The 26029-nt window shown below is 40.1% G+C and overlaps 2 protein-coding genes and 2 long non-coding RNA genes across 4 annotated transcripts in view; 2 read left to right on the forward strand and 2 right to left on the reverse strand.

Annotated features, from left to right (window-relative positions):
- Positions 1-492, forward strand: part of LOC124280067 (calpain-9-like) — a 53694-nt gene extending 53202 nt beyond the window's left edge. The window contains exon 21 of the mRNA XM_046715947.1: positions 134-492. Coding sequence (XP_046571903.1) covers positions 134-160 — 27 coding nt within the window. The 3' untranslated portion in view covers positions 161-492. The remainder of the gene's footprint in view (positions 1-133) is intronic.
- Positions 125-17133, reverse strand: LOC124280083. The gene is made up of 3 exons (XR_006899573.1): positions 17122-17133; positions 16434-16435; positions 125-211 (listed from the first exon to the last, which is right to left on the reverse strand). It is a non-coding gene; the product is annotated as an uncharacterized LOC124280083 (long non-coding RNA).
- Positions 510-3037, forward strand: LOC124280076. Its single transcript, XR_006899572.1, has 2 exons — positions 510-1017; positions 1188-3037. It is a non-coding gene; the product is annotated as an uncharacterized LOC124280076 (long non-coding RNA).
- Positions 17134-24668: 7535 nt separating the features above from the next.
- Positions 24669-25304, reverse strand: LOC124280100 (GTP-binding protein rhb1-like). The gene has a single exon (XM_046715997.1). The coding sequence runs from the start codon at positions 25302-25304 to the stop codon at positions 24669-24671; it is 636 nt and encodes a 211-aa protein (XP_046571953.1).
- Between the last annotated feature and the right edge of the window lie 725 nt (positions 25305-26029).

Genomic DNA, 26029 nt, shown 5'->3' on the forward strand with positions numbered 1-26029 from the left:
GACAGATATTTACATTCGGTTCCTTTTAAATGAATTTAAATCAGCGAACCACCTGGCCGATCGTGCCACTATGTATTAAACTGTTATTAGTAACACCCCAACCAACTACTGCATGTATACGTCCGTGTTTCAGTTTCTCATGTACACGATGTTTTGCTGATATCAAGGTGAAGGCCATGAAGAATGTGACGTCATACTCCATGCCGTATTACTGGTGCTGACTATACATTGGTTTAATATGAACACATGAAGTAGTTTCCTTACACAATAATGTCAGGGAGTTTATCCATCAAGACCAGGAGAAACAGTTCGCTTCGTTAATCACAGAGTTAATCATAGATATTGAATGTAATCCGGTAGTCCCGGATGCCACAACGGGGGACTACACTCCTTCATGTGGTACCGATGTTAAATTGAAGTTAACACGTCCCATGTTAAATTGAAGTTAACACGTCCCATGTTAAGATGAAGTTAACACGTCCCATGTTAAATTGAAGTTAACACGTCCCATGTTAAATTGAAGTCAACTCGTTCCATGTTAAACTGAAGTCAACTCGTCCCATGTTAAATTGAAGTCAACTCGTCCCATGTTAAACTGAAGTCAACTCGTCCCATGTTAAATTGAAGTCAACTCGTCCCATGTTAAATTGAAGTCAACTCGTCCCATGTTAAACTGAAGTCAACTCGTCGCATGTTAAATTGAAGTCAACTCGTCCCATGTTAAATTGAAGTCAACTCGTATTTAATGCTCAAATAGCAGTATGACACTGTCTGTGTAGTTTTGTGGGGAAAGCACAGCTAGTGTACATCATATGAACAGGGACACAAGACTTTAGTAACTGGCTACGACTGCCAGATTCCCAAGTCGTGCCCCCCTTTACAATCAAAGCACCATGTTGTCTCAGGTCAGATACGTGTGTAGATGTATGTGTGTTAACAGCGTCATCTCAGCATCCACAAACATTGAGTTTGATTTCATCACCTTATTGGCAATGTATTGCTCATCGTTGCAGCAAGGTAAAGTATTGTCTTAGAGTTGGAAGTTCACTATAATCAAAGCACCATGTTGTCTCAGGTCAGATACGTGTGTAGATGTATGTGTGTTAACAGCGTCATCTCAGCATCCACAAACATTGAGTTTGATTTCATCACATTATTGGCAATGTATTGCTCATCGTTGCAGCAAGGTAAAGTATTGTCTTAGAGTTGGAAGTTCAGCTGTTGATAGCAAAGTAGGCTGGAAATAATTACTCTCCGTTTTGTGGATTTAATTGTATCGATGATTTATTTCTCAAGTATGGAATACAAATTTAAATGCACATAAAACAGAAAGCGTTCAGTTATTGAATGAAAGAACTTTTCATTAGATAATTAATGTTTTAGATTATTTCAGTCTAATGCAGTAGTAAATATATCAGCTAGTGGATAGTTAAAAACACATGAACTTGTGGAAAGTAAGGCATGTCCGCTTGTGGAAAGTGTGACATGTCAGTCAGTGAATAGTGGGATATAACAACCTGTGGATAGTGTGACATGTCAGTAAGTGAATAGTGGGATATAACAACCTGTGGATAGTGTGACATGTCAGTAAGTGAATAGTGGGATATAACAACCTGTGGATCGTGAGACATGTCATTCAGTGAATAGTGGCATATATCAACCTGTTGATAGTGAGACATGTCAGTAAGTGAATAGTGGCATATATCAACCTGTGAATAGTTGGACATGTCAGTTAATAGCGGAACATGTCAAATAGATGATTGTTAGACATGTCAGCTAGTGAATATACAGAGGATGGTAGCCTTGTGGTATACGACGGGCATGAACACAATATTTGAAACTGTGTTTCACGGCCGTGATTGTGCTGAAATATTGACCAAGGCGTCGAGGAATCTGACTCGCTGACTCACGTTTTACTTTTGATCACGTGACCGAGACACATTACACGTGACAGTGAGCTACGAGGTATAATAAGGCACTATGGTTCACGGAAATGTTAAAAATGTAATACAACATTGTATAATAACTGCCAATTCCATCACTTGCCAGGTTTTGACTTGATGTCAAACACAGAAGTATTGCCCAAATGAACCCTTCTGATGACCCTCAGGAGAATGTCTAAATGTGTTCATTAGTGATCAGATAATATTCAGTTTTAGTGGACCAAAATCATATCATAAACTGTATCATAGGTCGTCCCTTCTAATCCACTGCCGCGATGCTGGCTCTATCGTATACTGAGAGAAATAAAAAAAGGAACACAGGGAATTTTCCAGTTCATCACCAGCTTTGATTAGCGCTGTGGGAGGAATTCTGAGAATACATAAACACTGACATGAAGCGATGTTCCGTTATTTGTTTCCCTCAGTATATATGTTTTTAGTGGTTTACTAATAACACAGAAATGTCCCCTTGACAGTGTCATGAACACTGTTGGTTAGGATTGGCTTACATGATCGATAATCGGAAATATCGTCGATAGGAAAAATATGATTAATCATTGATTCGATGTGAAATTTGTATTATCGATAATATCGTACATTAACATTTGTAATAGAAAAAAGGTTTTAATTTTCTCACACATATGCAACTTTAGAACTTTATGTATGGTCTGCTTCTAAATTATGTTCAGGACACTGTTTTGTAAATAATCCATTGCAAAACATGCCACCACACACAAGTGATGTAAATATATATTAATTAATTTAAGATATTTTTGGTATTTTACGTTTCCGATATGTATCGATAATCGATCGATATTTAGTAAATGATTATCTATGATCTATATCGATAGCCAGTCCTACTGTTGCTTGCTCAGGACGTCAGGGACTCACTGCCATATCTTGTTCAGTATTGGGTTTTACGTATTTTCAAGAAATGTTGGTGTCTTGTGCTACGAACTGTGGCTTTGTGTTCTTTGCTTGTACATGTTCATATAAACGTACCGTAATATTCATATGAGCAGTTTTTGCTCTGATGATGTATAAATAATATAATCCATATGCAACTGACTTCGTCAATAAAAGAAGACTGATGATCAAGCTTTTACATAATTTTTTTGCATCATGAAATTTGTACATTCAAAATACTCTCCACAACTCCTCATTGAGGGAAATGTGGGATTCATTGCAAACAAGAAAAAAGAGTTACTTGGAAAAACATATCACTGGAGGACACACCCAAACTGTGAACTGTGGCTGTGAGCAGTGGCTGTGAACAGTGGCTGTGAACAGTTCTCAAATATGTCCAACAAGGATTATTTGTACGGGATCAAAACCGCCAGTGTTTTTTAAAAGTGTATTTGTTTGATCGACTTGATTATTCATGGATTGGATTTTCGTTTCTTGGATTGGAATGTGGATTATTCATAAATCTTCAGGTACACAAATTGATAAAATATCCGAAATTCATGATATCATATCTTACAAATACTATAGCAGATTTATAGATACTGTCACAGGGGCTTGTAACGCTAAAAACTGCCATCAAGGTATGTACTGTCACTAACGGGGTCTTAGCACTATATAGAAGGAAAGGGATGCAACGAGGTCAACACACCAAGTTCGTTTCAGAGCGAATTCAACAATGCTCACTGTATCTATCCCATTTAAAGTATTCACACATTTCAAGCTAATAGATTTACCTACAAAATAAGACATAGAGCACAAAAAAATCGAAGCAGTACTTTGAGAGCTAGGGCTTTCGGAAGCTCTATAAATCGTGATTTATCGATTCCGAGCCCAAATCCCTGATCAGAATTTGTAGCTGTAACTCATCCATTTTCTTGTTTATTTCACAGTATACACATACGACATTCACCAAAACATGTTGAACTGATGGCACCTGTCAGCGCACTAGTTGCCATTCTTTCGGAGACACTTACACCACACTGCCATAATGAGTTTACGTACATTTATTCATCGCAAACAGAATTGTGTCGTGCCCGTTCGCCATTGACGACTTTGGCTTTAACCTGCCCCGCACTTAAAAAAGCAAGGGAGCTCATTGGCTATAAATAAAATATGTCCCAGCAGATCACTGACTCTTTTAAGTTCGGGGCAGGTTAAGGCCAAGGTCGTCAATGGCGAACGGGCACGACGCAATTCTGTTTGCATAATACATACCTTGATGGCAGTTTTTAGCGTTACAAGCCCCTGTGGATGTTCACATGCAGACAGTAAACGTAATTATCAGGCATGGCATCTAAATGTTTACTGTAGATATCTAAGAAAGTATGAATTATCCAAAAGTTACTTTTACGCTAACAGGACAGTAATATATCTAATAGCGAATTTCAGACCTTGAGTAAACAGTATTATACAATTATTGACTTCTAGTGAGGTTGATCCAATGATTTATCATCGATAGACCTCAGTGAATATCACATGTCCAGGGTCCATAAATCATTGGATTAACCGCACTGAAGTCAATAATTGTTTTATTATATGACAAAAGTGCTGAATACCTGTTCTTCTGTGACATATCGTGGTGTCGTGTCGTCTGCCATTTTGATACACGTAACTCTAAACCAACACAGTCACAGGGACGAAACGATGACTATCGGTTCCTTATCTAGCGTGACGCATGCATGCAGCAAGGTCAGAAACCTCTTGATTTATTTATGTACTACATATTACTTTTTCTCCCCTATAGTATTTTGATTCCATAACTTTACTGACAATGCACTATTTAGGGTATTACATCTAAAGTACCTTTGTAGTTGCATAACGATATTGAAAATACAATATTTAGGATATCATCTTTGGTATACATTGCTTTTTAGTAGCATAATGACATTGATATAACAATATGTAGGATATTACAGCTACAGTAAACATACCTGTTTAGTTGCATTATGATTAAATATCGATCACATGTCTAACTTTCTAAATGACCAGAAGTGTCTATTAAAGAAACCATAAATTCATCTTGGTTTTTAGATGCTGGCAGGTCTTTTTGTATCCATTCTTTTGAAATGCTTAAAGGTATGTTTCATATACAGCATAGTGCAAAATCCACAAAACATGCTACCGATATATACGTATTCACAAGCCCTATTTTATACTATTGTTATGAGTATATAACATCAATCCGCATCTTTGAAAATGGTTGAAAGGGGAAAGGATTAAGGCTGTGTCTCTAAATTGTAGGGGTTTGAATAATGGTTTTAAAAGAAATAGGTTGTTTCGGTTTTTACGTAGAATTCTTTTTTACATGCCTACTAAAAGAAAACCAAAACCTTGTGTACCCTCCTCGCGCGTCCAAGACATAGGTGCACCTTGTTCTCATGCTCCTTATCAAATTCATTAAGAGAGCTGGTGGAATCGCATTCCATTCCTCTACTAGAAATCTGCGGAGTCCTGGGAGATCCGCTTGTGCTTTGTGACGTGCGTACACAAGTCGATCGAGTTCATCCCAGGCATGCTCAATTGGTTTGAGGTCTGGTGGGCATGCTGGCCACTCAATCCGCTCTACACCCTGCTGCCTAAGGAATTCCGTGACCATCCTGGCCCTATGAGGCCTAGCGTTGTTGTCTTGCAGTAAAGAGGATCTACGATAAAAGCCATGCATAGCTTGCAGAAATGGTACTCCTATAGGAGCCAGAACCTCGTTCCGATAACGCTGTACGGTAAGATTACAGTCGACCACGTGCAGTGAAGTATGTCTAGTAGGGGTTATCCCTGCTCAAACCGTGACCGAGCCCCTGATAAATCGGTTATGCGTGGTCACAGTTGCATCTGTTATTTGCTCTCAATTGCGATGATAAATCCTCTGCGGACCATCATGGAAGAACAAATTGGATCTTCTTTCATCTGCTAAGAGCTCACGAGACCACTGACGTTGATTCGAACGGTCATGATGTCTACTCCATCTCAAATGCTCCTGCCTGTGACGTGGTGTTAGTGGTGGACGAACTGCCGGTTCGCCTACGGTGGAGTCCGGCTTCCCTTTTACGTCGACAACTGGTGTTAATGAGTGAGTGAGTTAATATTTAACGTCACATCGGCAATATCTCTGCCATATCGTGACGAGAACAATCCACACAATAAAAGGTGAAAACATTTTGAAGATTAAAGCCTGTCGACGATGGACAGTAAAAATACTAGATAATCAAAGGTATAATATAAAACTAGCGAGCAGAGCTAAAACATTCCAATTAAAGAAGACAATACAATATAAAACACGGGCTATAGATCGCCAACAACTGAAGGTAGATCACCATACTAGGAACCATGGGGACTTACATTACTTTTGCTACCTGCATGGACCCTAGGTGGATTTACACCATCCCTTCTGCCGCTGGCGATTGAAGGATAATTAAGCCGAAATTTAAAAGATCAAAAATACTACGTTTAAAAACTTGGTACGTGAAAATTTTACTTTGAAAGTTTATGGGACTTACGTACCCTCGCAGGAGGACAATAATTTTACGCTACTTCAACCCCCTTTGAGGGTACAGCCACTAACAATCTCAGTTACTAATCTAAACTACCAATAATAAAATATGTATCTATTTACAAATCAGTTAACAAGTCTAATTCTTTTAAAAATGCAATAATATAATGAGAACTTATATTACTAAAAAGATCCTTCATAGTTTGTGATTTGAAATAGATATCCCTAGTGACGGAATATTCAACACAGTCAAGCAGGACATGCTTGACCGTGATTCTTTCATCACAAGGGATACAAAACGGAGGATCCTCACCTTTTAATAGGTACTCATGAGTATATCTTGTGTGGCCAATTCGACATCGTCGTATGATGACCTCTTCAATTCTGGACTGACAACCCAAGTAAGTGTAACCGTTATAGGGTTTTATTTGATGTAATTTGGTAATACCTACTTTGGGGTCCCACTTCTTCTGCATCAGATCACGGATGTAAGTTCTAATGCTAGCTGTGTAATCAGAGTATTGAATAAGAAGTGGTGTCACAGATTTGTTGAGTGCTGCCTTGGCAGCAAGATCAGCCATTAATCCCAGAAATGCCAACGTGCCTGGGTAACCAACAAAAGACGATTTCGCATTGGCCAGTAGCAAGCTCATTATACTATTCAATAATTTCTAATGAAAGTGGATGTTTACAAGAAAGATTTTTAAGAGCCTGAAGACAAGAAAGAGAATCGGAAAATATTATGTAGTGTTTATATTTACGGTGTTTATTAATATATATAAGAGCTGTTAATTGGGTGTTAGCTTCTGCTGTGAAAATAGAGCTGTTATTTGGTAATCGAGAAGATATTGTTCTGGATCCAATGACAGTGGCACAAGCAATCGCGCCACCATGCTTGGACCCATCTGTAAATAAGGATTTGTATGTATTATATTTATTTCTTAGTTGACTAAATTCTTGTATATACTGTAATTCATTTGTTTCTGATTTTTTTAATGTAGTTAATGTTAGGTCAACGTGTGGCCTAACCAACTGCCAAGGAGGTGAAGAAAGCAAACGGGAAGGAGTAAGTGAGTGAGTGAGTTATTATTTAACGTCACATTGGCAATATTGCAGCCATATCGTGACGAGAACATATTTGACATTGAAATGGAATATATATATGATAAAAACATGTCGCCGAAGGACAGTAAAACAACTAGAATATCACAATGAGAATTAAAACTAGCGTGGAAAGTTAAAACTAATAGCACTAGTTGGACAATGCAATATAAAAACAGGCTATAGGTCGCCAACAACTGAAGGTAGATCACCATACTAGGAACTAGTGGTGTTCCGATTAATTGAAATAATCGAAGATTGGTCGCAGTGACCAAACGACCAAGCAATCGATCATAATCGAATATAAACGATTTTGGAACTACTGTTTAGTCTTTGAAATACTTGACAATGGAACATATCTTAGAAGTTGTCAGGGCCTCACAACATGTTTATTTCTTAGAAAACTCACTTCACTAACTGAAAAGTCATGACTGATTATTTCTCTAAGACTCCAGGAAGTTTATGTTCATGATATATTAGTCATCACTTTAATGTAGCACGTTGCAACATGTTATACTTTTCTGCAGTAACAAGCTGGATAGGAAAATCTGAAAAATGACGCTAACCAATTGTTATTCGATGATTGTTCGTTGGTAATGAAGCAATCATCAATTGTGAGATTTCAACCAATTCCAAACACTACTAGGAACCATGGGCACTTACATTACTTTTGCTACCTGCATGGAGCCTAGCTGGATTTACACCATCCCTTCAGCCGCTGGTGATTGAAGGATAATTTAACACAAGTTAAAAGAACAAAAATACTACGTTTTAAAACTTGGTACGTGAAAATTTTACTTTCACCACTTACACCACTGGCAGCAGCAATAACAACAGTACTGGCAGTCGCCACCGTCGCAGTGGCCCACACAGGTTTCCGGTTCACCAATGTCTGTGTGTGGGTCCCCGCGTTGGGTTACCCAACAATACCCTCAACCCTCGACGTCGTCAGCCCCAGAGCAGCAGGAACAGCAGCAGAGTGAACCCAAACAGCAGCACATACCTGTGAGTTGTGCCCCGGTGACCTGTACCTCAACGCCAGCATCGACCCCTGCCGGAGAGACAGCGCAAGTTGGAGTGAGCCCAATCTGTCGAACATTTCTAGTGTGCTACGGCGGTTCGAGGAATACGCAGGCGAAGATTCAGCTGGGCCAAGTTCTGTTGAGCTCCAGCACCATGTCATAGACCTTTAAAATCTCTGAGGTCATGTGACCGTGAATATAACTGTGGTACACCTGTACAGACTGTGAATTGTAAGTAGTGTAAATAGTGTTACTATTTTGTTCATTGTTCGCTGTTACTTTCAGGAATTAAAATTTATTTGTTGATTCTACATGGACGTCGACGCCCCTCGATACTTAGGTGACTTTTACCCCAAGCATGAGGTACTCTTCCCAGAGTAGCGCTATTCTTCCCAGAGTGCTAGAGTTGCACCCTCCCCGGCCACCACATTGGTAATAAGTGTATGCATCTCCTCAGGGGTTACAGCTTACAACACTTTTGAAAATGCATGTCATCCTTGAAACGTGCAAATTAAGATTACATGTACTGTGAATATTTCGATTGCCATCTCAAGACAGTTTCCATGTTATAGACAATGTGGATACTTCTCATTATATAGTGGTTTCTAAACTTTCTATACTGCCGGGCAAAAGAATATAAACACCACAAAACTTAGTGCAAATTATTGCATTCTGCAGGGTGCAAGCACTGTGTTTGGCTATTATGACACTAAGTTTTATAGTATTCACTTTCTTTTGCCCGGTAGTATACACTGGTGTGGCTGTAACTTCTGACAACTTTTAACAGGCATGAATGCATCTCCAAAGGGGTTACATATAGCAACCTCTTTGAAAATGTATGTCACGCTTGAAACTTGGAATGAAAACACGACTCAGTAAACATTCAACATAATTTAATAACAGAAAGAGTCAACACATTAATAACTAAAAAGCGGTCAGCTGTTAAAATATTTAAAACAAGAATAGAAAATAAAGAAGAAGCCATGGAATGAAGTCGGAATGAGAGCAATACAGAGATAATACTTTTAGTCTTGTCACTGCTTTGTAAAATACGTCTACAGTCCAGCTGCATCTCCCTTTTCATGTTACTCCCGGAGTACAGTACACGTCACTTGTGAGCACAATCGAAGTAGTGTCCAGCCACCTGTCACTGTTCACGTTCACATTACACAACACACAGTTAGTCCAATGTGACTTCAGCTGAAGATGTAAGGGCAACTTCACACTTGGGTGCGTCTGATGATGTAGGCTTGCCAAGCCACTTTTCCAACTTCACTGTTGAAGTAGAGCTTGAGGTACTGCCGCTGTTTCTTGGCCTCTATAGTGTCTCTGTTGCGACCCATCACATTTGCCAAATCATGCATGTTGGCCGTCTCACGCCACCGCCCGGGGATGATGTTGTGGTCGTCGTCTTCTCTGTCGAAAAGTGCATCTGAATGCCAGTGTACCTCGTCCTCAGTATGTTGCGAAGACAGACAGCAGCTTCAACAATATGTCTGATGACATCTGGTCCCTGTTGCAGTGTAGTTAGAAGGAATTGCCAGCGATTGGCCAAGATGCCAAAGGCATTCTCAACAACTATGCGTGCTCTGGATATCCTATAATTGTAAAAAATTCATCGTCTGTGAGCCCCGGTCTGGAGTATGGACTCATGAGATACTTTCTGAGGGCAAAAACGTCGTCCCCCAGAAGGAAGTATGGCGTGTCGACGTCGTCATATTGGAGCGACTCCAGTCTTGGGAAGTTAATGCTACCATCTTCGATGCATTCTTTAAGCTCTGAGGCATTGAAGATCTGGGCATCGGACATGTGCCCCATTCCACCAACGTATATCCACAGAAAGCTGTATTTGGCGTCTACCAGTGTGAACAGTATGATGGAGACGAATACCTTATGTTATGGTATAGACATCCAGGGGATGGTGGTTTTCGAATGGCAACGTGCTTCCTATCTAAGGCCCCAAGAGCATTGGGGAGGTTTCATCTATCTTTGGATATCCCAGCTGAGTGATTTCCATTCCTGCTCAGTATGTGGAGACATTATTACTTCGTCTTTGTAATGATCGATGATAGCCTGACATACCTCGGGTAGGAAGCTTGCAATGGGGTGACGAGATAGCCTGACATACCTCGGGTGAGAAGCTTGCAATGGGGTGACGAGATAGCCTGACATACCTCGGGTAGGAAGCTTGCAATGGCGTGACGAGATAGCCTGACATACTTCGGGTAGGAAGCTTTCAATGGTGTGACAAGATAGCCTGACATACCTCGGGTAGGAAGCTTGCAATGGTGTAACGAGATACTCTGACATACCCCGGGTAGGAAGCTTGCAATTGTGTGACGAGATACTCTGACAGACCTCGGGTAGGAAGCTTGCAATGGTGTGACGAGATACTCTGACAGACCTCGGGTAGGAAACTTGCAATGGTGTGACGAGATAGCCTGACATATCCCGGGTAGGAAGCTTTCAGTGGGGTGACGAGATACCCTGAAGTTATATGCCAGAGTCGGATATTTGTCACCAGAAGCCAGGTGACGCAAGGTGACAGCAAGTGTGAGGCCAGGACTGAGTGCAGCCCTGAAATTGGTGTCCTTTGTTAGTCGAGGAGCCAAGACCATCAGCAACTGGTCAAAGAGGTTAGGTGGCACCCGGAGATAGTTGAAGAAGGACTGTTTGTCTTCGAAACGGAGCTCCTCCATCAGATTGTCATAGCTACCAAGACCAATTCTTCGCTCCACTCTCAGCCATGGACGCATCTAGAACCGTTTGGGAGTGTATGCCCTTCGTCTTGCTCGTCTTCTGTTGTGGATGGCAATATCTCGTTGCAATTTGTTGTACTCATGTAGCATCAGCAGCAGGTGAAGCAGCTCCAAGTTACCCAACTTCTCAGTAGGCTCTTCCATGTGGAGGCGTTCCATGTTTTCCATGTTTCAAGTAAACCTTTCAATGGAGGAATGAGCTTATGTTGTCAAAACAGCGTTTTTATAGGTGGCTCAGGCGAAAATCCTTTGATCTTCACCAAAATTTCCGCAGAAATGACGCATTTGATCGTGATTTACAAACGTTATTTACAAGGGTCATCGGCGGTGTATACGATTATTCCGACCTGAAAAAAATATTCCGCGCTTATTCCGCACTTATTCCGCAGTGTTTCCGAAGTTCTTCCCCAGCATCTGGATTAGTAACATAACATAACGTAGTATTGCTCGCATGTTCCGCGTTTTCCGAGTGTGTTCTGCAAATTATCCGAATGTTTTCTGTTGTAATCTGTACTTGTTCCTAGGTGTCCCATAGTTTCTCTGTGGTATTGTCTGCTGCTTCGCCTAGGTTTTGCCGTCGTTTTGTCGGATGTGTTCCAAAGAATCCGTAACCCGAAGGTATTACGAAGGAGTATCAATTTGGATTTTTCAGAGGCATTTTGTCCAATTTTCCTGCGGAACAATACCTAAACACGCCTGCAGACTCCATTCTGCGCACATCCGCGAAGGTCCTTCCGCGCCAAAGCCCAGTGAAATAGGGGTATAACGTATACAAAATATAGTCAAATATATGTATCTATCCTATGAAAGGATATTTGTGAATGTGTATTGTTTTGAAATATATAATGTTTTGGTTGCATGTGACCTTTAATTATGTTTAAGGTGAGTGTGCAAACAATGCAATGTATAAAATACCTTAAATATAGCAGTGAAAGTCGGTAAAATAAATGCGAACATAGTGAACTCAAAAACAGCTAATCAAACTGCTTTCGTCATACGATTGTTAGTGATACACCTTCCCCACAGAGAGGGCGGTGGGGTAGCCTAGTGGTTAAAGCGTTGGCTCGTCACGCCGAGCACCCGGGTTCGAATCCCCACATTGGTACTATGTGTGAAGCCCATTTCTGGTGTCCCCCGCCGTGATATTGCTGGAATATTGCTAAAAGTGGCGTAAAACCAAACTCAGTCAGTCAGTCAGTCCCCACAGAGAGTTTGGCGGTTACTGTGGCAGTGGGTAATATTTTTTCAAGTTGTCACGCTCCTGTGAGGGCTGACACGAAAACATGTTAAAGCGTGAAACACAAGCAGGGAGTCACCTCAATAGGAAAACACATCAAACCTGGAAGATTACTCGAAAAGCGACCTACAAATCAGAAACATGACCGTGACGAATGTTTTCCGTTGTAATCTGTACTCGTTCCTAGGTGTCCCATAGTTACTCTGTGGTATTTTCTGCCGCCTAGGTTTTGCTGTCGTTTTGCTGTATGTGTTCCAAAGAATCCGTAAATGTTCCGAAAGTATTTCGAAAGGAGTATCAATTTCCATTTTTCCGTGGCATTTTGTCCAATTATCCTGCGGGAAAATACCAAAACTCGTCTGCAGACTCCATTTTGCGCACATCCGTGAAGGTCCTTCCGCACCGAAGCCCAGTGAAATAGGGGTATAACGTATACAAAATATAGTCAAATATATGTATCTATCCTATGAAAGGATATTTGTAAATGTGTATTGTTTTGAAATATATTATGTATGCATTTTGTCCAATTTTCCTGCGGAACAATACCTAAACTCGTCTGCAGACTCCATTCTGCACACATCCGCGAAGGTCCTTCCGTGCCAAAGCCCAGTGAAATAGGGGTATAAGGTATACAAAATATAGTCAAATATATGTATCTATCCTATGAATGGATATTTGTGAATGTGTATTGTTTTGAAACATATTATGTATGCAGTATTCTGTGGAAATAAAGATGGAAAAAAAGAAAAAAGAGAGTTTTCACTCTCCAATGCCATAGGGAACATGAGAGTGGCTGAGTTTTATACCACGTCTATCAGTAATCCAATTGTATGGAATCGAACCTGGGTCTTTATCGCGAGTGAACGCATTAACCCACTAGCCTACCCACCGCCATGGAGAACATTAGTAGTGAATATGCTTGAGAATATGTTTCTTGTGCCATACACAATGACATGTTTGCATTTTGAACATGGTTTTGGAGACCGACATGAAAAACGTGGGCATAATATAAGTTGTATGCTTCTTTCGAGCGTAATACGTACGGTCTGCATACAACGTATTTATCTTACCGCCATCTTAAATGTACAAAAAATCATTTGATTTTGAAGATCGATAAGCTTGCTACCGACTATATGACATGTAAACATGGTGTCTGCCTCTCGACTGGATTTTTAAAATCAGTGAAACATAATCTGACAAGCTTAAAACTGCTATAAAATGGTTAAAGGTCACATGCAACGTAAAACACAACTTTGCAGATTCTGATACCTTTCGGTATGGACTTACCGAAACAAATCATCAAAAATGCAAATTCAACTTATAAAGTTGAAAAATAACGCGATGAAAAACCGCGCGAAATCGGAGTTCAAACGTTTCACTAATTTTCCCCAGACTTTCTGGGAAAACGGGTTTCAACAGCTGGGCTGCGCTTTATAGCACGTGCGCAGTGAAGTAGGTTTGCGCAGCTTGGAAGCGGGTTGTCCGGTGAATACCGGTGAAGGCTTTGGTGTGAGCTATTTTTCTAATGTTTTGTTGATATCTCACAGGCGCAAGCTTTTTATATGTTATGACAGTAAATTAACAGTTTATATAATTTCATTTGTCTATTTCACCACACGTTCTTCTTACCGAGTCACTTTCTCAGTTCTATACTTAAAAGCAATGTCATTATTTAGCGTTGACAGAATTTCCCACTGTGATATAGATATGTCGTTGTCACAGACTAAACTCAATGTCTTGTTTCATTGACACCTGTGTGTCTGCCTGCCTGTCTGCTAATGACAATATTCAATACACAGCTGCTATCACTGACCACATGCAATTTGAACTTAACACCAATCAGGCTATACACCAGAAACAAAATGCATTGATTTATGGCCCGAGTTCGGTCTCTGTCACATTATGTAATTACACAGACAGGCAGTTGTGATACTTGAACACATGACATGTTATGATGTCTGTTGATTGCAAAATGTTATACACAAAAAATGAGCATGTATTTACAAAACCCAACATCTCTATATATACACACACATTGACCCGTGAGGGCATCTGCAAATGAACCAGTCGTTACACTTGAGTGCACACCCACCCGCTCTGACTGGGTTCGGTATCCCGGCTGCTTCGTTTCTTGGGAAGTAAACCGAAGTACACAATATTGCACTTTTGATTTGCGATTGGACGCTTATAATTTTGTTTATATGTTTTTTCATAACCAGCAATGTATATTATATATCATGAATAAGTGATAATTGTGTTTTAATTATGTTTGGATTTTTGGTTGCATGTGACCTTTAATTATGTTTAAGGTGAGTGTGCAAACGATGCAATGTATAAAATACCTTAAATATAGCAGTGAAAGTCGGTAAAATAAATGCGAACATAGTGAACTCAAAAACAGCTAATCAAACTGCTTTCGTCATACGATTGTTAGTGATACACCTTCCCCACAGAGAGGGCGGTGGGGTAGCCTAGTGGTTAAAGCGTTGGCTCGTCACGCCGAGCACCCGGGTTCGAATCCCCACATTGGTACTATGTGTGAAGCCCATTTCTGGTGTCCCCCGCCGTGATATTGCTGGAATATTGCTAAAAGTGGCGTAAAACCAAACTCAGTCAGTCAGTCAGTCCCCACAGAGAGTTTGGCGGTTACTGTGGCAGTGGGTAATATTTTTTCAAGTTGTCACGCTCCTGTGAGGGCTGACACGAAAACATGTTAAAGCGTGAAACACAAGCAGGGAGTCACCTCAATAGGAAAACACATCAAACCTGGAAGATTACTCGAAAAGCGACCTACAAATCAGAAACATGACCGTGCCGAATGTTTTCCGTTGTAATCTGTACTCGTTCCTAGGTGTCCCATAGTTACTCTGTGGTATTTTCTGCTGCTTCGCCTAGGTTTTGCTGTCGTTTTGCTGTATGTGTTCCAAAGAATCCGTAAATGTTCCGAAAGTATTTCGAAAGGAGTATCAATTTCCATTTTTCCGTGGCATTTTGTCCAATTATCCTGCGGGAAAATACCAAAACTCGTCTGCAGACTCCATTTTGCGCACATCCGTGAAGGTCCTTCCGCACCGAAGCCCAGTGAAATAGGGGTATAACGTATACAAAATATAGTCAAATATATGTATCTATCCTATGAAAGGATATTTGTAAATGTGTATTGTTTTGAAATATATTATGTATGCATTTTGTCCAATTTTCCTGCGGAACAATACCTAAACTCGTCTGCAGACTCCATTCTGCACACATCCGCGAAGGTCCTTCCGTGCCAAAGCCCAGTGAAATAGGGGTATAAGGTATACAAAATATAGTCAAATATATGTATCTATCCTATGAATGGATATTTGTGAATGTGTATTGTTTTGAAACATATTATGTATGCAGTATTCTGTGGAAATAAAGATGGAAAAAAAGGAAAAAGAGAGTTTTCACTCTCCAATGCCATAGGGAACATGAGAGTGGCTGAGTTTTATACCACGTCTATCAGTAATCCAATTGTATGGAATCGAACCTGGGTCTTCAACGCGAGTGAACGCATTAACCCACTAGCCTACCCACCGCCATGGAGAACATTAGTAGTGAATATGCTTGAGAATATGTTTCTTGTGCCATACACAATGACATGTTTGCATTTTGAACATGGTTTTGGAGACCGACATGAAAAACGTGGGCATAATATAAGTTGTATGCTTCTTTCGAGCGTAATACGTACGGTCTGCATACAACGTATTAATCTTACCGCCATCTTAAATGTACAAAAAATCATTTGATTTTGAAGATCGATAAGCTTGCTACCGACTATATGACATGTAAACATGGTGTCTGCCTCTCGACTGGATTTTTAAAATCAGTGAAACATAATCTGACAAGCTTAAAACTGCTATAAAATGGTTAAAGGTCACATGCAACGTAAAACACAACTTTGCAGATTCTGATACCTTTCGGTATGGACTTACCGAAACAAATCATCAAAAATGCAAATTCAACTTATAAAGTTGAAAAATAACGCGATGAAAAAACCCGCGCGAAATCGGAGTTCAAACGTTTCACTAATTTTCCCCAGACTTTTCTGGGGAAAACGGGTTTCAACAGCTGGGCTGCGCTTATAGCACGTGCGCAGTGAAGTAGGTTCGCGCAGCTTGGAAGCGGGTTGTCCGGTGAATACTCGGTGAAGGCTTTGGTGTGAGCTATTTTTCTAATGTTTTGTTGATATCTCACAGGCGCAAGCTTTTTATATGTTATGACAGTAAATTAACAGTTTATATAATTTCATTTGTCTATTTCACCACACGTTCTTCTTACCGAGTCACTTTCTCAGTTCTATACTTAAAAGCAATGTCATTATTTAGCGTTGACAGAATTTCCCACTGTGATATAGATATGTCGTTGTCACAGACTAAACTCAATGTCTTGTTTCATTGACACCTGTGTGTCTGCCTGCCTGTCTGCTAATGACAATATTCAATACACAGCTGCTATCACTGACCACATGCAATTTGAACTTAACACCAATCAGGCTATACACCAGAAACAAAATGCATTGATTTATGGCCCGAGTTCGGTCTCTGTCACATTATGTAATTACACAGACAGGCAGTTGTGATACTTGAACACATGACATGTTATGATGTCTGTTGATTGCAAAATGTTATACACAAAAAATGAGCATGTATTTACAAAACCCAACATCTCTATATATACACACACAATGACCCGTGAGGGCATCTGCAAATGAACCAGTCGTTACACTTGAGTGCACACCCACCCGCTCTGACTGGGTTCGGTATCCCGGCTGCTTCGTTTCTTGGGAAGTAAACCGAAGTACACAATATTGCACTTTTGATTTGCGATTGGACGCTTATAATTTTGTTTATATGTTTTTCATAACCAGCAATGTATATTATATATCATGAATAAGTGATAATTGTGTTTTAATTATGTTTGGATTTTTGGTTGCATGTGACCTTTAATTATGTTTAAGGTGAGTGTGCAAACGATGCAATGTATAAAATACCTTAAATATAGCAGTGAAAGTCGGTAAAATAAATGCGAACATAGTGAACTCAAAAACAGCTAATCAAACTGCTTTCGTCATACGATTGTTAGTGATACACCTTCCCCACAGAGAGGGCGGTGGGGTAGCCTAGTGGTTAAAGCGTTGGCTCGTCACGCCGAGCACCCGGGTTCGAATCCCGACATGGGTACTATGTGTGAAGCCCATTTCTGGTGTCCCCCGCCGTGATATTGCTGGAATATTGCTAAAAGTGGCGTAAAACCAAACTCAGTCAGTCAGTCAGTCCCCACAGAGAGTTTGGCGGTTACTGTGGCAGTGGGTAATATTTTTTCAAGTTGTCACGCTCCTGTGAGGGCTGACACGAAAACATGTTAAAGCGTGAAACACAAGCAGGGAGTCACCTCAATAGGAAAACACATCAAACCTGGAAGATTACTCGAAAAGCGACCTACAAATCAGAAACATGACCGTGCCGAATGTTTTCCGTTGTAATCTGTACTCGTTCCTAGGTGTCCCATAGTTACTCTGTGGTATTTTCTGCTGCTTCGCCTAGGTTTTGCTGTCGTTTTGCTGTATGTGTTCCAAAGAATCCGTAAATGTTCCGAAAGGATTTCGAAAGGAGTATCAATTTCCATTTATCCGTGGCATTTTGTCCAATTATCCTGCGGGAAAATACCAAAACTCGTCTGCAGACTCCATTTTGCGCACATCCGTGAAGGTCCTTCCGCACCGAAGCCCAGTGAAATAGGGGTATAACGTATACAAAATATAGTCAAATATATGTATCTATCCTATGAAAGGATATTTGTAAATGTGTATTGTTTTGAAATATATTATGTATGCATTTTGTCCAATTTTCCTGCGGAACAATACCTAAACTCGTCTGCAGACTCCATTCTGCACACATCCGCGAAGGTCCTTCCGTGCCAAAGCCCAGTGAAATAGGGGTATAAGGTATACAAAATATAGTCAAATATATGTATCTATCCTATGAATGAATATTTGTGAATGTGTATTGTTTTGAAACATATTATGTATGCAGTATTTTGTGGAAATAAAGATGGAAAAAAAGGAAAAAGAGAGTTTTCACTCTCCAATGCCATAGGGAACATGAGAGTGGCTGAGTTTTATACCACGTCTATCAGTAATCCAATTGTATGGAATCGAACCTGGGTCTTTATCGCGAGTGAACGCATTAACCCACTAGCCTACCCACCGCCATGGAGAACATTAGTAGTGAATATGCTTGAGAATATGTTTCTTGTGCCATACACAATGACATGTTTGCATTTTGAACATGGTTTTGGAGACCGACATGAAAAACGTGGGCATAATATAAGTTGTATGCTTCTTTCGAGCGTAATACGTACGGTCTGCATACAACGTATTTATCTTACCGCCATCTTAAATGTACAAAAAATCTTTTTATTTTGAAGATCGATCAGCTCGCTACCGACTATACGACATGTAAACATGGCGTCTGCCTCTCGACTGAATTTTTAAAATCAGTGAAACATAATCTGACAAGCTTAAAACTGCTTTAAAATGCTTCTGCGAGGGCTGACACGGAAACCTGTTAAAGCGTGAAACACAACAAGCAGGGATTCACCTCAATAGGAAAACAAATCAAACCTGGAAGAATAATCGAAATACGACCGACAAATCAGAAACATGACCGTGCCATGGGTATTACTGGAAAATCTGTTGCAGAAATTGCACGAGCCTGGGCTGTCAGACTATACTCAGTCTGAGGACCCATGTGCAACAGACGGGCTCCGTTGCAGATCACTCATGCCCTGTGGTGCCGCAAGAGATTTGTTTGTTGGTTGTTGTTTAACGCCGCACTCAACAATATCCAGCTATATGGCGGCGGTTTGTAAATAATCGAGTGTGGACCAGATAATCCAGTGATCAACATCACGAGCATCAACCTTCACAATTGGGATACGATGACATGTGTCAATCAAGTCTGCGAGCTAAACCACCAGATCCCGTTAGTCGCCTTTTACAAGCATGGGTTACTGAAGACCAATTCTAACTCGGATCTCCACATGTCCTGCAAGTCAAAACATTGACTACACAACAGTCTCGTTTCCTGCTGACTGGGTTATTTTGAGACCAATTAACTCAACTGGATACATAAATAATAATCAGTATTATTTGATACATCTAAGCACTTGTATATTGCTACACTACGCTCCTTCTAATCCTTGAAAACACGTCGTGCAGCGTGCTCTGTCGTACAGCGTGCTCTGACAAACGGAAATCTGGAAATCGTGAAAATCTCAAAACGAGGCCCTGCCGCTAGAAAAGTTTGGCGGTCTGGTACGCCCTTGATATTATATCAATTACATTGTGCATTACAAAACTACACCGAATAAGCACGAAAAACACATAACAGGTGTAACCAGTGAGCCAGATGAATTGTAAATCATTTTACGACCTCATGAAACAGGGGCAGTCTGTGACGTCTTAGTTAAGGTCATGCTGCCTACACCTCGCCATAAAATATAGAAATACGATGTTGTTCAAGTATAAAATTAATATTAACTTGTAAATACCAATTTCTGATGAAACAAGAAATTGGAATTCAGTGTAACCATAGTTACCATGAATGTACCTGCGTACAAAATTTCCAGAAAATAATAGAAACTGAAAATTGCTAAATAAATGGAAAACTATATTGGGTAAAGACTGCAAGCCGTTATTATTTTATGTACCTGTTTTAAATTATCAGTGTGGAGATCATTTCACAAACATAAAAACTGAAGGATGGGTGTGGAAAGAGTGGGGGAAAACATGTGCAAAGTCACTGAGTCAACTGAGATTATCCTTCAAAAACATCATATGTACATTTAACAATCACTTATCATTAAGTGCAACCAAAGCACTACAAAAACGCCATATTTTCAAACAGCATAACATCACCTTTGGCTGTAACCCGAACCTAGACAAACAACTAGTCTCTGAAATGAACATATTTTACTGGAAAAAAATTCATAGTAAAAAAAAAAAAATTAATGGAAAGGAGCCCTGAGACTTCTTCATTTTCAGAGACTAAACAAATCTGCAGAGGATAATTTCTTGGAATTTCACAACATGTACAAAGGTTCTTATCACCCATTACTGCTTTAATTGTGTGTGACAGGAATATTTACTGCCCCCACCGCCTTCTGGTCCTACTGCCAGCGTAATCACACATGTTGTTTGTCTGGAGTGAGAGGACAGGCAGAAGCAGGAGGTCTTGGCTCAGTGTGGGGTCTTGGGGAGTGGTGGGGGAGGCTCCCCATGAGTTAATATTAAACACTAGTGACAGCTAGAGATCAACAGATAATTACAAGCCATATTCTGGCTTGTGAATTCAGCAGATTGGTACAGACCCTGAAGCTGAGGAAATCTAGACTTGCCACATTTTCTAGACTTGCGTGGGCTTTCTTGGATATATTTGCTTCAGGGTCTGTATGGCAGACTAACCCGAACCCTGCAGTGAGTTTTAACAGACGCTGAACCTGGGAATATGTAGATATGCTTCATTTAGGGCGTAAGCATTACAGTAAGGGCTGGGCGGAAGGGGAAATAATATCGTTCTTTGATTATGATTAAACAGAGACCATATAACAGACTAATGTATGGTCTCTGGATACAGATTGGGACTAGATATGGAAAACAAACTATTTGGACAACAGACCATTGTTTGGGTCTTTTAATTGGAAATATGATTCAAATAGCTTATCCTAGATTTTGATATCTTTCGAATGTACATTTGGTTGAAATTGGAAAGTATACTTGTATCCCGTGACAAGAACGAATACTTAATAATTCAAAAGCATAACAGCACGAGTATCCATTTTGTCTTTTGTCTTCAACCCGTCCCGCTCAATCACATGACATGTGTCTCCAGCTCACGGAGCATCAGTGGTTTAAGGGCCCGTATTGCAATTCGCAGCATGGTCGCCTTGTAACATCACTATTTGATTATGATTCACAAACACATGCTCATGATATGGTTGGAATCGTGCCCTGGATTAGCAAATATTTATAATGAAGGTTTTTTTATGTAGGTGGCTTGAAACGCGCTTTGACAAAAGTCTATAGGTTCTATCACATTAATGTTCGTTTTACAGCTTCTTTTCTCTAAACATGCTCACGCCAAAACTGATTTAAATTCTAATCGCAGATAAAAGAATATGACAATAAATAGTATGCCAAATTATCGTTACCATGACAACCCTGTGATATTTCACCTTATGTAAGAGAAAAATAAATACGATGCTGGGTATGGCAGTACTTATGCAGATGATAGTGTATGTCGCAAATTTCAATAAGTTGCTGCAGCCATATCCCTAATCACTGGATATCCATACAAATATATGTGTGATGGAGGAGAACATGCGTAGCTACTTTTCTCAATAATCTGAATACATGTATGTAGCGTGAAACCGGCAGATACCTGTAGAAGAAAGTGTTTGCCCTACCTGTAACAACCATGTCCCGAGTCTATAAAGGGATATAATGTGGGAATGAATGACATGTACTTTTATCTGAGCCCGTTTATGATGATACATATTGCGATCTTTCACAATAATCTCACTGGCTATCAGATTGAGGGTACTTTTCAAACATAAATATTATTGTATTTATACAGCAACATTCTTCGAACTTTCTCCATATACGTCCGCCAGATACATCGCACACTACTCCTTTCTCTCTTGATCTTCTCAAAGGACTGTTGTAAGTTCGAAGAATCCTGGTCAAAGTAGAAAAGTCTTAAGACTATTCCCTACAAATCTGTAACATACACATTGTACCATAAATGGGTAGAGCTTCCGTTCGGGGGTATATCAGGAGGACAACGATACCAATGTCTCCAATGTTGTAGAAAGCACTTCACCTTAGGAAAACAATTACCCACCGAGATATTGCATTCTTGTTGGAATCAATATTTTCGGCACCTGTCAGAGCTGAACTTGAACATGCGAGGTCTGCGTCTATGTCAGGTTAAAGGTCTGCAAGATGTTTAGCAACACTGGGGCGTAATAGTCATAGGCCTGCTCCAAACAACGGAATATATATCTTGTGAGGACTTCTCCGACAGGGAAAATTACAGCAATGCAACATCACATTTACTTGTGTGACATTTGCTTTCGGAATCTGGGTTTATGGATCGTAAATTTACACAGGACAATCAAGACGAATTTTACAGAAGGCACAGAGGTCCAACATGCCAATGGTATACCCAGAGAACGCACCCGCCTGTGCTATCCGGTCATAATCGCTTCAGGATAACAACTATTTTTCATTTCATGTCTCACATAATATATAATTTGATATGGCATTGTTTGTTATCGTATACGTTTGTGTTAATGAAAGAAATGTGGACAACTTTAAGTTCTTGTGTGGCGTTATTACAGCAAAGGCTAAGCGGAAGGAGAAATACCATGGTTCAGGCACTGTGAGACTATTAAGAAAGGTCACATGCAGTGCAATAATATTCCAATTATGTACTGCCAAAAACTATATTACAGTACTGATGCGCGAGTTGAAGAGACTTAAGAAATTACGAGTTGGTTCGTGTAGCGTATTTGGCCGTGCTCCAAGAGACATAGACTAATGCTTAGTCTCTGAATATATATAATTTTGATAGTAACAAATAAGCCCATTTAAATTGAAAAGGAGCCCTAGGGAGACCAGAGATTCAGAACCTGAGGAAATCTAGACTTGCTTTATTTAGAGCTTTAGCACTACAGAGAGAGCTTGGCAGCGGTGAAAATAATGTGGTTCAGGGACTGTGAGACAGACTACAAGAGGTATAAAGTGTTATTCTGTTGGGACAGCTAGGGACACTTGCAAGGACAAAGGGGCAGCTCATCGCCCTTTTGTTCACCACTCACAAGATTTTTCCAACACCGCAGACAAAGCGTAACTGATTCTGGTAGCAAGAGCGAGTACAGCGTAATAAGCCATGTTAGCTTGCGTAATACTGCTTTCTTAGTCAGGCTCTTTTGATGATAAGAATAATGAGGTCACGTGAAGGTTGATTTCAAACGTACTAAAATGTGTGAAAATGAAATTACATGAACCAAGTAATTCACATGATGGAAACAAATGATCATCTTGCTTGAGCACAGGTAACATGAAGGTGTATGAACCGTTCATACATAAATATCTAATGTGTGTAAAAATTACACATGTGTTTCCCCACCAGCACCCCGTTACATTCAAAGGAATGCATCGGAAATACTGTATGATCATGTATTTACTGGGGTATCTGTTTTGCAATTCATGTTTGGAAATACCTGACAATCCGGTCATGGCATACATGAACGAGGTACTTGTGCATACGAAAATGAAGGATGAGCATATGTTTCAAAGGTATAGATTCATATGAAATATATGCCCGAAGTTAGGAAATATCTGAAAACATACGTAAATCCGGTCATGGCATGTATTTCCTACTCTATTTACGTTTATTTCAATGGTTTACTATCCGGTTTTTGGTCCTGTGCTTGTTCCCGGTATCGCCCCGAGATTTGGTCAGATAACCGCCCTAGGGGGTTATATGATAACCAACCTCTGGAGAAGGTTGGTTATCCGATAACCAACCCCTTGAGAGGTCGTTCTCAAAAATGAATAACCCCAGATATTGAACCGATAATAAACCCACGTGGTATGTAGAGACAAGCTGCCCTAAGAGTGACTCTGCAATATGATATCAAACACTTCCATTAGTTCAAAGGAATCATACACAGAGATTGAAGTATCAATAATTCTTATCTTCAGTGATGTCCTGTGAATAACTGCCACTCCACCTCCAGTAGTATGCCTCTGAGGAACATGTAGCAACTTGTATCCGCTAGGAGTCATTTCAGCAATTAGCGAGTCATCTCCCTTTTCTCTCAACCGTGATTCAGTAATAAACAAAGCATCCCAAGTGTGGCCAGACTCATGGTACAAGGTACCCTTATTAACCAAATCAAAATAACTAAATAACATCTTAATATAATTTATTTGTGTTAAAACATAATGTAATCAGTTACACGTATTGTTGAAAAACAAGGCTATGTCTCAAGTGGATCATTACGCCAATTCCTTGCTTTGTAATTAAACCTTCATCAACAGAACAAATTTAAACGCCGTTTTCAGTGAGTTGAGAAGCGGTTTCTGATTGATCGCAAGGCTTTTGAAAACTTTGAGCGTCTCTTTTTTTCACCAGGAGAAACATATTTCTGATGTCTCTTCATGATCTGTTCAAGCACTGGCAGGACACTGGTATCTCTCTCCGCTGAGATCTCCACATGTCCATTTTCCCACTCGCAGCTGATGTTCAGATCTCGGTACACTCTTTCTGTCTTGTCTACAGAGTCAGCAATGTCTGTCTTGTTGGCCACAAACACAATTGGGACTAATGGCCCCTCTTGCTGGATGATCTGGTCTCTGGCTGCTACCACAGCTTCGAAGGATCCATCACACACCAACGAATAGACCAACACATAGACGTCACAGGAAGGGAGCTTCTGCATGAAGGGGAACCTCGCCTTGACTGTGATGTCCACAGTATCCACCGTCAGGCTTCGTCCTTTGATTCCCAAATCACCACAACCTTTACTTCTTTTCCATTTTTTCTTTTCTTGCCTGCTTAATTCTATCCAGTGCTTCATGAGACGGCAATTGAAGGTTGATTTTCCTACACCTTTATGCCCCAAAACAGTCAGTTTGAATGTGTCCTCTTCTTTTTCCGAGTTTTCTGTCAAACTGAGAGTGAATTGGCGAGCCATTTGTAAGGCAAATGTTGTTGATACGTTGCAGTGGTATCGCTTGCAATATTCGTTAGAATGTATTCTTCCAAATTTATAGCTGCCAAATAGTCACGTGATGAAACTATATTACGTTTTTGTCATGGAGATGTATGTATGATGTGTTTGTAGACATGTTCCCTGATTTACCATGACACCCCCAGCCCTTACTATGTGTGTGTATTATACTGTTTATTGCACAGCTGTCATTGGCCATAATAATGTGTGAACATCATTTTCATACTCCCTCCCATTGACACACCTCCAAGACACGCAGTCTGTGCTTGTGATGTCATCTATTCTTTACACTCACACAACCATTTCTATTTTAACATTTATTTGGTAAAAGAAGTTTTTGGAGGCGCTGCCTGTACCTTAAGTTCACAGTACTTCACCTTGGTGTATACCATATACCATACCTACATAACTTGACAATGATTATGTGGGTTTTAGGACACATTTAGGGTTAACGAACGTTGATTGAATAATATGATGTATTTTCAAACAAACTTCATTTTCATATGCTTTAAATAACATGCTGTTTCTATAGACACGGTCAAATGTTTTTGACAAACCAACAAAGGTCAATTCTAAACGGTTCTACTTCACACACACACACACACACTTATTGACATGCTATTTTGATACAAATATCGCATTGGTTGTGAAATGTCCGTTTGTAAATCATGTATTTGTCCACCTACGCT

The sequence above is a fragment of the Haliotis rubra genome, unplaced genomic scaffold (genome assembly GCF_003918875.1).
Source record: "Haliotis rubra isolate DU_JTF1 unplaced genomic scaffold, ASM391887v1 Scf1072, whole genome shotgun sequence".
NCBI classification, from domain to species: Eukaryota; Metazoa; Mollusca; class Gastropoda; order Lepetellida; family Haliotidae; genus Haliotis; species Haliotis rubra.